The 12,111-nt window shown below is 36.8% G+C and overlaps 1 protein-coding gene across 3 annotated transcripts in view; it reads right to left on the bottom strand.

Annotated features, from left to right (window-relative positions):
* PACRG (parkin coregulated) overlaps window positions 1-12,111 on the bottom strand; it is a 266,917-nt gene that overhangs the window by 189,022 nt on the left and 65,784 nt on the right. For 2 of the 3 annotated variants that reach the window (XM_052784861.1, XM_052784860.1), the window contains exon 3: window positions 2,452-2,586. The exons of the other annotated variant lie outside the window; for it this stretch is intronic. In XM_052784861.1, the coding sequence (XP_052640821.1) occupies window positions 2,452-2,586 (135 nt within the window). The remainder of the gene's footprint in view (window positions 1-2,451; window positions 2,587-12,111) is intronic. 3 annotated transcript variants of the gene reach the window in all.

Genomic DNA, 12,111 nt, shown 5'->3' with positions numbered 1-12,111 from the left:
GCACCCTCTAAGACTTTAGAAGCTATCTAAGGTAAAGTTTGAACTAGAAAACTCCTGTTTGCTTGCTTCATCTACTTAAACTGCACAATAATCAATGATGGTTGCATGCCAAATTAAACAACAGTCTCAAGTAACTCTACTACCTCAGTATTGTTTTCTCGAGTGCCTGCCACAGAACTCAGTCTGGATTGATTTGTGACTACATCAAGTGGCATGGAATAAGGGAAATTAGATTGGACCCTGCCATGTGCTAATGTAAGAGTGGGATAGTCTGCTACTATGCTGCCTTCTTGCATGTATGCTGTAGTACTGATCATTTGTTTCTAAAGGAAGGATTAACAGCAATAGCAAAAGCAACTGTTGCATGACATCTCAGTCCTATATTGCACTAGCTACATGCCAATGTTTTCCTGTGGTAGGTGGACACTAGGGAGACATTAGGTCTATAAGATTGCAAATTGTGTTAAGAAAAAAATACGTGCTGGATCTTTGACTAGAGACTCTGCTATTGTGACTGTCTTAAGGTAGTATGTTTTCAAACAATTCAAACTGTCAGATACAGGGAGCAAACACTTACTCTAGACATTCAGCTGTGGTTGGAAGGCTTGTAGATAGCAAGTTAGCAAGATGTCACAGAATCAGAGAATCATAGAGTATGTCAAGTTGGAAGGGACCCACAAGGATCATTGAGTCCAACTCCCTGCTCCTCGCAGGACTATCTAAAACTAAATCATAGGACTAAGAGCATTGTCCAGATGCTCTTGGAACTCTGACAGGCTTGCTGCTGTGACTACTTCCCTGGGGAGCCTGTTCCAGTGACCACCTGCCCTTTCAGTAAAGAACCTTTTCCCTCATGTCCGATCTGAACTTCCCCTGATGCAGCTTCATTCCATTTTCTCATGTTCTAAGTCAACTATGCAGTCACTAGCATCATCTAGTGGAATGCTAGTTCTTATGATGGAAATATATGCATCAAAGAGCAATTAAAATGAGGTAAATTGTCTGTACCTCTCAGTCTGATTTTGAGAAATTAGAAGTTATAATGCCTCAAGATAAAAACTAAATTCTGCAGATTTTTTGCAGTTGATTGCAAATCACCTTTGGGTCTTACCTGGTAATGAAAGATTAGCATGCGGACTTATGTTGTAAGCCTGTGAATTTTAGACCAGAAAGGGCATTTCTAGGGTCGCCTAAAGACCAGTTGCACTGGAATCTCATTCTGATCATGGGTAAAGTCTTGTGGGATAGAGATTCCCTTTGCTGCAAGAACTATTAATTGTTCCCTGTGGTGATTCAACACTGCTATGGGCAACAAAATAATAGCACAAATCTCTCTTCTATACTTCAATAAGCAAAAAAGCTACCTTAAAATCTAGTTACTAACAAATTATATAGTACCACTTACCACACTATAGGTCTAATCCTGTTGGCTTTGTTAGGAGTACAATCAGCTATAAGATTGCAAAATCCCTCCTTTTTGTGTTGAATTAACATAGCTATACATTTAAAATTGGTATCATGTTCTTGACATGAACAATTAAAAAAATTCTACAAATCTGACATATTTTGCTCATGCATATCATGTTCATTTTCTGTAACTATCACTGCTTCCAGCAAAATCTTATTTTAGTCCAATAAATAACACAAAAAAAATAAAGTAATTCATGATAACCAAAATAATTAAATAGTAGGAGCAGGTTAAAGATCAGCATTCATTTTTCAAATTAAATTTAAAAGTCTGCAGTAGTTACTCAGAAGATTGGCAAGTTTTACAAATAACATCACCAAGCCTTTTAGAAAGAAACACAGCCGCATTAGAATGGAGTCATTAGGCAATACATTTATTTTGAAGCCAATTAACCTTTTGTCAGAGAAATGTCGGAGCTGTAATGGTTTCAGCAGTGGAGGTCAGCCTGTAACAGAGGCACGTATGACAGCGATTACGCTGTCTGACATATGCTGTAGACTGAGACTACAGCTGTGGAATGAGAATCTGCCTTCGTTTGTATTCTGCTCTGCATTTTCAGGGAGCAGGCAATCTTGACCTATCCATTTAGGTAATTAAAGCTTCTATTTGGAAGTGTCCTGCAGGAAGGTGAAATGTGGGGGAGATAAATGGCTGCTGCTCACTGTATCCAGCCACTTCCATCATTTGATGGACTGCCTGAAACAGGCTGCATTGCCAGGTCCTCATAAAAATAGAGATGAATTGGGCAGGAGACAATTCTCTAAGGCAAAGCAACTCTGTCATCTTCCTTTTTGCAGCATATAATTTAATCGTTAGCCAAGGTAGACAGCTGACTCAGGGGCCTTTCTCTAATGGCTTCCCCACCATCTTCCATTTGCTAAGAAATTATTTCAGTTTACTTACTTACAAGCTAACTTTGTTTGACAATGAGAGATGTCATTCCAATAAGCTCAGCTGCTTGTCACAGCTGTGCCAGGACTTACCTTCCAGGCGATTTTGTTTCCTTTACTATCATGCTCAAGGGCAATTGGGAAGTCTCCTCGCTCATAGAACTTGCGAAATGCTGTGGGCTTTGTTGGTCTTTCTTTAAATGCTCCTGCAATTGGGGGCCCTCTTACCTTAAAAAAAACCAAAACAAAACAAAAAACCCCATAGTTCAGTGGTAATATATTTTTAGAAAAAGCCTAATCCATATGTCTCAAAATAGAAACGGATACGAAAGAAGAATAACATTGATCTCCCAAATGACAGTTTTCTTTCTTCTTTACATGTTATACCTCACTTCTTTGAAAGTACACTTTGGCAATGATCTACAGATATCGTTAACTGCGGGTTTTTTTGTTACCACTTTCAGATTGTCGCTTTAAAACTGTTTATATTTCAAAGTAGCTATCTCCATTATGGCAGCATTTTTAAGCAAGAATGAAACACCAAGAACATATTGACATTATGTAGTAGAAGTTGTTGGAAAATCAAACATTTCTCCTTTTCCTGTTTGTTTCTTTCTAGAAGTCATTTTACTTGATTTCCATGTAATATAACTGTCCCCACCTTCCATTCATTGTCTTTCCCTGGCCATTACGTGATCTCCTTCACCATATTGTTTCCTCAAATGCTATGGATCTGGCTTTCATATAACTTCCAGCCCTTCAGTACTGATGGCTGAAGCACTGGAAGAAATGAAGTCTCTCAGATCTCTCCTCTCTGCCTGTGAAAAAATTTGATTTAGCTCGACTTAGTTCCTTATCTGAGTTATTGCTGGTTAGCATATTGTGTAGCCTGAGTGCCTGAATGCCAGTCCAATTCCAAAATGCCACGCTGGAACTTTTTTCTCAGCCAAACATAGTAGTAACAACAACTAACAATTGGCACTAAGATAACAGAATTTCGAGTACTTATACGAAATCTATTGTTTAAGCTAATTAACAATGCTAATCTCAAATGCTAGAAGAGACTATAAGAGCTAAACTAATCTCAAATGTCCTTGACAACTGATTCTTCCAAGAAACTCTTGCCTTTTTTTTGTTTTATAGCCATATATCTGGGATAAGAACTTCCTACAATTCTCTGTGTATGTCCTTTGTCAAAAATGCCCTTATGACTTGCTACCTTTTATAACATAGAAAGTGTCATTTTCAGAAAAAGGTGAGATCTTCAAGGATCATAAATCATATCCAGTATTTTGTATTGTTCTATTTGTCTCTCTGTCTTCCGTGACCCTTACGTTAGTTTCTAGCAGTACAGACATTCAGCTTTCCAGGGAATGCAAACATGTAACATCCTTTGTTTGATTTGTGCTATTCTGTAATTTAGCTGTGCTAACTACAGATCTAAAGTCGACTTGGCACTTTTTTCCTCCAAAGTATTTTGACATAATTTTCCACTGTCTGAGGTAAAGGGGTCCACTAGTGATATGCCTACACTCTACTACAAATTAAACTAGGGCTACTAAACTGTGACCTATTGTTGCATATTGCTGTCATTGATAGACCATGTCTAGTGAAAACAGATTTGATAATGCATAGCTGTAACTTTGCTTAGTAAACACATCTGCAGCAGCTGAGAGTAATACTCCAAGAAAAGTATTTCTAACCAATGTAAATAAATCTACACTTACTGTTCTGCAGAGGAACAATTTGTTCTGTGCCACTAGTATAAGTACTTTCACTTGTCTTTAATTTTTTTTTGCATTTCAGGCAAGTCTATGAGTTGCTATTCATTTGAGGCCCCTAGAAAAGCATCTATGTTCTTTTTGTATATTTTTCACACACAGGACCTTCACATGTCCTTTAAAACATTACTTTCTGAACAATATTAGGAGTCACTGTTCTATTAAATTTTAACTTAAATTATTGATAAAGAATATGTTGTCTTGATCACATGACACATAATCTTAATTATTTCCTGCCAACTATCACCATTAGAGGTAATTAATGCAATCCCAAACTGCATCTTATCTGAAACCAAACATTTTCTTCTTCCCAACTCATGTTAGTAAATTTGCTATCAACCTTTTTCTACTGCACCTTTACAGATTTTCTAGAAAATATGTTTTTGTTAATTTGACTTCTTCCTATTCTTTATTCAGGAACAAAGAAACTAGAAGGACTAAAAGGATCTTGGTTACCAAATCCATTCTGTTGTGCATTATCCTTACTTCAATGGTTAGAAACCACATCTTAAATAGTATGCCTACTCTGATCTGCCATCTCAAAAAAAGATATGGTAGAATTAGAAAAGGTTCAGAGGAGAATAATGACTGAGGGTATGGAATGGCTTTCACAAGAAAAGAATAAACTGGGAAAATGATGACTAAGGAGAAATAAAATGGTCTATAAAAGATCTAGAAAATCATGACTTCGTGGAGAGGATGAATAAGGACAGATTTTCCACTGTCTCTTTCAGTAAAAGTATAGGGCATCAAAAAATCTAGTCAGTGACAAGTTTGGAACAAACAAAAGTGGTTATGTATTCACGCAGCAAGTAGTGGATTTATGGAACTCCTTGCCAAAAGTCGGTGTTGGAAATCCTAAAAGTTTCTGTACATTCAAGTTGTGACTGGAAAAGTTGACGAAAGAGAAATCTGTTCAGGTTTACTAAATCCACATTATCAGTGATCAGAAATAAAATGAGTATTATCCTTTTTTATGCAATACAGTCTGTCTGGTAGATCTCTTAACATTACATTTAGTCTCTCATGGCCACATCACACTGGCATCTCATAGTTCTCCTTTGATTAACTGCCACAGCAACTATCTTTTCCAGTTGATGAGCTCTCTGTTAATAACAGAATTTCTTGTCATTAAAGTGCATTATCTTGTACTTTGTACTACTATATTTAATTCTATTTCTATTACACCAGTTCTCAAGGGCTTCCACTTCCATCTGTGTGACATTGTGATCTTCATCTGTTTTAATAACAACTCCAAACATTATGTCAACTATAAATTTCATTATGCAATCCTATTTTTTTTTTAAGTTCACTAATGAAAATATTAAGTAAGGTTAGCCCTAAAACCACTTCTTAAGAAATTCCATTAATAACTTTCACCTATTATCATATCTCTCATGTCAACATTACATGTCATTATTGTCTCCACTTCAATATGGAGTTTCTTACCCATTTTACGCATCTTATAATTCTTGTACGGTATAACTAGCAAAGTAGTGTGTATAACTAGAGAAGTAGCAGCATAACAAATGCTTGAAAATAGTCTAGAGAGAGAGCTGTTGTTTTTCCCTTTGTCTTAAGGATGTTTTTCTTGTCAGTTTGGTCTGTAATAGGCATGGAGACCTTTTAAATACCAGGAAGAGCAACTAACTCCAAAGCAATGAAACGATCTAGACAGGAATGAGCCAAAGATCTGCCTAGAACAAATAAATATCAACGATTAGGAAGAGAGTGGAACTGTCCCTGCATTGAAGAAATGGTACCTCGCATGATTGAAGAGTACTGTTGCTCTGCTTTAAGTTTATTACATGGAGACAATTTGTTCCTTTTGTTTGCATCTGAGAAAAGCAGATTACGAGACATTCGCTAGAGTGGCTGCATTGAGCTAATACTGTTTACATTTTACAAATAGTTTCCTTTCCTTCCTATCTTTATTACTAGGGAGACCATCACTATCATATTTGGTATTCTGAACACTGTTCTCTAACTCAGACCTCTCTTTGGGTCATTCTAGCCATGCATCTTCAACAGTCTGCCTGAGGAAAAGAATATGTGTATGATTTACTTTTTCACTTTTTATATATCCTATTCTATTTTGTATTATGTATTTATTTTCCTATACTCAGATTTTAAGTAGCTCTTTCTGAGACCAGACTTCTTTTTGTTTTCTATTTGCAGACTATGCAAGGAATGCTAGTCACAGATTCAGGTTAATTGCTATAAAAAAGTAATAAAAGAGCAATAATTAAATTCTGGAACAGAGTATCCACAGTGAGAAGCTGTCTCAAAATCTTTAGGCCAGACAAGTTCTCCAGGAAACAAAGTCAACTTTACTTCTTTTTTGCTTTTCATACAGAAGATATGTTTCTCACAATAGAAAACTGTTCAACAGTCTTTTCTAACAGCTGAATGACCATTCTTAATAGCTCTTTTCCTCATGCAGATTTAGCATTTCTCCACGTATAACTCATTAGGACCTTCCTAGCTGTAATGTGACAGTTTCTGAAGACACATCTGGTCCAAAATTTCAGAATGTAGAAATCAAGAGGGGTAATACCTACTGATCCTGGTAACAGTTGAAAAAATCTGATTTACTGAGCTGCTTACATAAACTATGCTTTTCAGAATCTTACAGAAATGTTATGGCTTGAACTTTTAGGGTAAAAGACTAATATGCTTTTACTGGCTCATAGGCAGCTGGTCACAAAGGGAGTTTCTAGAGGTTGGTATTGGATCTGATACTGTTCAACGTCTTTATAAAGGATGTAGATGACAGAACTAAATGCTTGCTTACCAAGTGTGTGGATCATACCAAACTGGGAAGAGAGGTACTATACACCAGAAGGAAGAGCCACCGTGCTGAGAGGTCTTCACAGACTAGCAGACCAGGCCAACAAGAATTGCATAGATGTAATGTCTTGCACATGAGATGATTGATAGAATAATCCCAAACAGCAGTACAAGCTGGGTGGCATCTGACTAGTTGGGGTGTAGCTTTGCTGAAAAGTACCTGGGGATTCTTGTGGACAGCACTAAACTTGGGCAAGCAGTGCCTTTGCAACAATGAAGGCAGAATGAGCCCTGGGTTGCATCAGTAAGGGTATAGTCAGCAGATCAAGGATACCCACTCTATTGACATTTGTTAGGACACACTGGAATATTGTGTCCAGTCTGGTCCTCCCAGTTCATGACAGAAACTGAAAAAAAGGGAGAAGGCCTAGCAGAGGACCATGAAGATCATTAGAGGTTTAGAGGTCTTGACAGAAGGTTCAAGAAACTTGATGTGTTCAGCCCAGAGAAGAGAAGGCTGAGGGAAGGATCTAATCACAGTCTTCCAACCCCTAACAGATAGTTATAGAGAAGACGGAGGTGTTCTCTTCAGAAGGATGCACAGGACAAGGGACACCAGGTGCAAATTGCTTCAAGGGAAATTGTGTCTGGATACAAGAAAAGAGTTCTTCACTGTCAGAAAAAATTAAACACTGGAATAGGTTGCCCAGAGAAGTGGTGGAATCTCCCTGAAAATATTCAAGATTTGGCTTGGCAGGGACCTAAAAAAAACAAATCTAAGACCCAGCTTTCAACAGAAGACTGGACCAGATGATCTCCAGAGGTACCTCTCAGCTAAGGCTTCTCTGTGATTTTATGTTGCTAAGTAAAATATACAAAAAGAAATCACACAATGTTTTTCCTTGTGATAATGAGTTTTGCCTTCTTACATTTTATATTGTTACAATTACTGACTAAAAAGGTCATTCTGAAAGTATTCCATTTATTGGAAAAACAGTAACAAATACTATCTTGTTCAACCTAACAAAAATACTTCATTGCAACATAGCTAGAAAGATTAAGATTAGAGTTCCAGTTAATTAAAGGCTAATACTCATGATGGCAAAGTATATGAAGCAATAAACAGTTTCTGAGGTTCGTTAAATGCCAAAGAGAAGTTGAAGAGTTTGATAATTGCAAAACTAATTTATTGTAATTCTGTGCCATTGAACTATGTGACAAGATAAAAGATACAAGCCATTAAGCAAAGAAAAAAAAGGAGAAAGACCATATTTCTTTCATTGACTCATGGGCATTTAAAACCATTGTATCAGGTCGCATTCTCACACTTTTCAGTGATGGCACATTAGGAAAATGACTAAGAAAAATTATTTGAAGTCAGGTTTAAACAGTGATTAATTATTTGAAGACTGAATTTTCCAAATTTCCTGAGTGTCAAACTGTCTGCATACTCAGGGACCTAAACAGATCCCTGCATAGGATAACTGGTGATTTTCATGAAAACTAACACTAATTTCATGAGCAGTTTGAGCCAGACAAAAGTTGACACCGACACAGAGGTAAGTGGTCTTTCCGACCTCATGCGCCTGCATGCTACCACAATGCACTGCCCTCCATTAATGACAGAAGCTTTCAGGTAGGTATTCAGAGGACAAGATCAGGAACAAAGGGATGGTTTTGTTTTGTTTTGGGTTTTGGTGGTGTTAGTTGAGGGGTTTTTTTGTTAAGTTGATTTGTGGAGTATTAGATCCTTAGGGTGGTTACTGCAAAGATGAGTGAACACTTAAGCTGGCAGAAGGGAGGGAGCAGCATGGAGTGGGACAGGAAGAAATAGGTGACTGATGCTTCAAGGAGAGGTGCTGAATTTATATTGAACACCAAGAATTAATTGTACATACAGTTTCTTATCTGCCTATGCAGATATAGGTTGTTTTATTCAAATCAGGAGTCAGTAATTTTTCAAGTGCTATGTGGAAAATAAAAGATGTGATCACATATTAAGTTGTAGGGATTCAGGATATTAAGAAACTACTGTTTTTACTTCCTAAAGTAGAATGGACTGAGATCCTACTGTTGTTATATGATATGCTATGTTTAATGAAATGATATAATATGTTTAATATGTTATATTAAAAAAAAAAGACCAGTGACATTGTAATCAAATTTAATGGTTAAAGACATATCTTTATTTGATTAGCCCAGGTTAATGCATTTAGATGAGAATTGGGAAGAATGAAAAAACTTCCATTTTTTTGACTGCCAAGTTTCTTACAGGAAGACTGGAATTTAACCTGATCCTTTTACCTTTTCTCCTCACAAAAAAAAAGCATCAAATTTATTTTTTAAGCTATAGGGATCAAAAGTTATATGACCACTCAATTGTCTTTCTTACCTAAAAAATGCAATCTTCCTTGAAAATATAATACCACATTATCATCTTGAAGAGCAAAATTTTCAGAAATAAAATCATAAATCCTATTTCTTTGTATTCAAACTGAAAAATATATTTGTATAAAATTGCACTGTATCCACAGAATGGAGTCTACTAATGCATGCTGCTGTCTCACGGACATGTAAAAGTGATGGCATCAAGGAAATGTTTGTGTAACCACTGACAGGATCTTTGTCTCATTCTCCTCTTGTACTGATGTTAAACTAACACTCTACTTGGCTAATGCAGCATAGTCCAACTGGCAACTCACTTATTTCCCCACAGGAAAAATCACCATTCATTTCCTTGTGTACTGGAGCCAGAAGCTGCTGCCAAATCCTAATGTAAACCTCAAGTAAAAAGGAAGATATATTAAATAAGTCAAATAAATTACACCATGCAATGATGAAATGATCAAGCTAGCAGGAATAAAGGCCAAATAATATACCTAGCACTATGCAGTGCCATGGTGACACGCAAAGCTTTCCTAGAATCATCAACAAGGCCCTCATCCATATAGTGAGCTCTTAACCTGGCTCACCAGGCAACAGTACAGCACTGCCTAGTTACAACTTGTGCTGAGAGAGGAAGCCTACGTGCAAAAGCTATGATCCCCAGTTTGTGGTTCTGGAGTTAGTATGCACATAGGCACCTTATGTGTTTCTATACTTGTAACACAGGCAAGCCCATCATCAAGACAAGCCCAGCAATCATGTTTGAGAAAACATCAAGATTTTGCAGTTACCTACCAACACAACAGAACAATAGCATGATAATAGTATTTGGTGACATATCCACAGATTTTCTAATAAACTTAAGTAATAGTAGTAGTAAAGACATGGAAACACAAATCTTAGCAAGTGTTAACAATCAGAATCTGCACTGGGCACCCCCAAGAGTGTCTGCTCTGTCTGGCAATAAGCAACAAAGCCTGTACTGCTCTGTCTTCATTTACTGATCCTAATTTGATTAAACTAACATAGGTGGTTAATACATTCCACAATCATGTTTTGATTTTGCTATGCAGACATACTGAAAATGAGAAACTTCAAATGACAGAAGAGGCAGAATAAGATGTCCCTATAGGTACTCTTGAGTTCCACATTAATTCCTTTTATTTAATATCAATATCACAAGCATTCAATATCAAAAGAACATGATCCATCAACAGGTATCAGACAAAAGCTTTTTATATCCAAAAAGAAACAGGGAGATCTTCACATGTGCCACTCTTGATATGCTTTAAATGGTGCCACATCTAACGCTTAAAAGCTGCTTCTGGGGCTACTGCTCAAATCTGGACCACAGATCAAAGCCCATCTCATAGCTTCAAAAGTCAAAATGAGAGAAATCAATTTTAAGACCCCAAAATGAAACTACTGATAGAAGGTCAGCAAACATTACAAATGCTTCTAAAGCACCAGAACTTGAAAGAAAAATCAGACATGTGATTTTGTACAAAGATATTGTATCTCATTATTGCCTTGAGACACTACTGAAAGTAAGTCAGAGGCTGCATGCAGAATTACTCTATTTCATCACCTCAGAAATGTTATTTTTGATTGGGGAAAAGATAAGCTGTTTTGATAAGCCAGATGTGCCTATGTTACAAACTGCTCTACAGCACTTTGTTCTCAGAAGGTCCTCCATCTCTTATTCTCTACTGGAGTATATTGTAACTATTTCATATCATTTAGATTTCTCTCCTGATGCTTGCCAAGCAATTTCCTTTAATGCAAAGGGAGAAGAGTGACAACTGCTAATATATTTCTCTCCTTCTTCCAGTCTACAGATGAATACAGTCTTTTTTTTGTTGCTTTATTAGTTTCACAAGGCTTTCTGGTGCATCAATTGCACTAAATCTGGGAGCCTTCTAAATTTTTCCTGATTGTGGAAATTCTTCCATCTGCACTCTAATGTTTAGAAAAATATAAATTCACTGTGAGTACATTTTTATTCATTTTTCAGCTGGGATCACAAGTGTGCTTCTGAAGTGGCATCCAATTGCGGTTCACATCATGAAGCAGTTTCTAAGTGGAGGAACTAGAGTCCTTTCAGACAATAGTCAGTCTGAATGAAGAAAAACCCTGAAACGTGTAAAACGTCATATCCTCAGCCTCAGCTCTTTTCCTTTGGTGATCCTCTCCTATTGGCCTGCACTGCTCCCTGATGTAGAAGTAACCACAACATTCCTTATGGCTGCATATGTATTTTTGGATGTCAAATCTACATACTGCAAGTTTTAAGAACGTTGTTGGCTAGGAAAAAAAAATAAACACGTGGCTTTTATTTTTTTTAGCAATATATATGATTCAATTACAATTTTTCTGACTTCTGTAATCTTTTGTTCTTTATAATGCTCCTATACATTATCATGGCATATCTGTGTGTATTTCAAAGTAAAGAACAGTTGGTAAAACTGTAAAACATTAGGAGAGTTATTCTCAGCCTATTTTGCGTTTCCATCACACACACGTGTATGAAGGTCCATGCTGGAATACACCTAACATCCTAACTTATTATTGTGACCCTGACAGAGGATATCTAGGGAAGAGAATTAAAACAAGGCCATAATACAGCAATCCTGCTTCTTGTTACTCTAAATTGCCAAAGTCCTGCCCTCCCTTCCACTTGGATCTATACTATCTCTTCTCTTACACTAATTTTGGTGTTTGCCTGGTCCTGCACTGCGCCATTTCAATGATTTGATCTGCCAGGAAACTTTTCACATTATTTTGCTAAAGTATTTTT

This window comes from Harpia harpyja, chromosome 4, assembly GCF_026419915.1.
Source record: "Harpia harpyja isolate bHarHar1 chromosome 4, bHarHar1 primary haplotype, whole genome shotgun sequence".
Taxonomy (NCBI): Eukaryota; Metazoa; Chordata; class Aves; order Accipitriformes; family Accipitridae; genus Harpia; species Harpia harpyja.
Note: the sequence above shows the minus strand (reverse complement) of the source record. Positions and strands in the feature narration are given on the sequence as shown.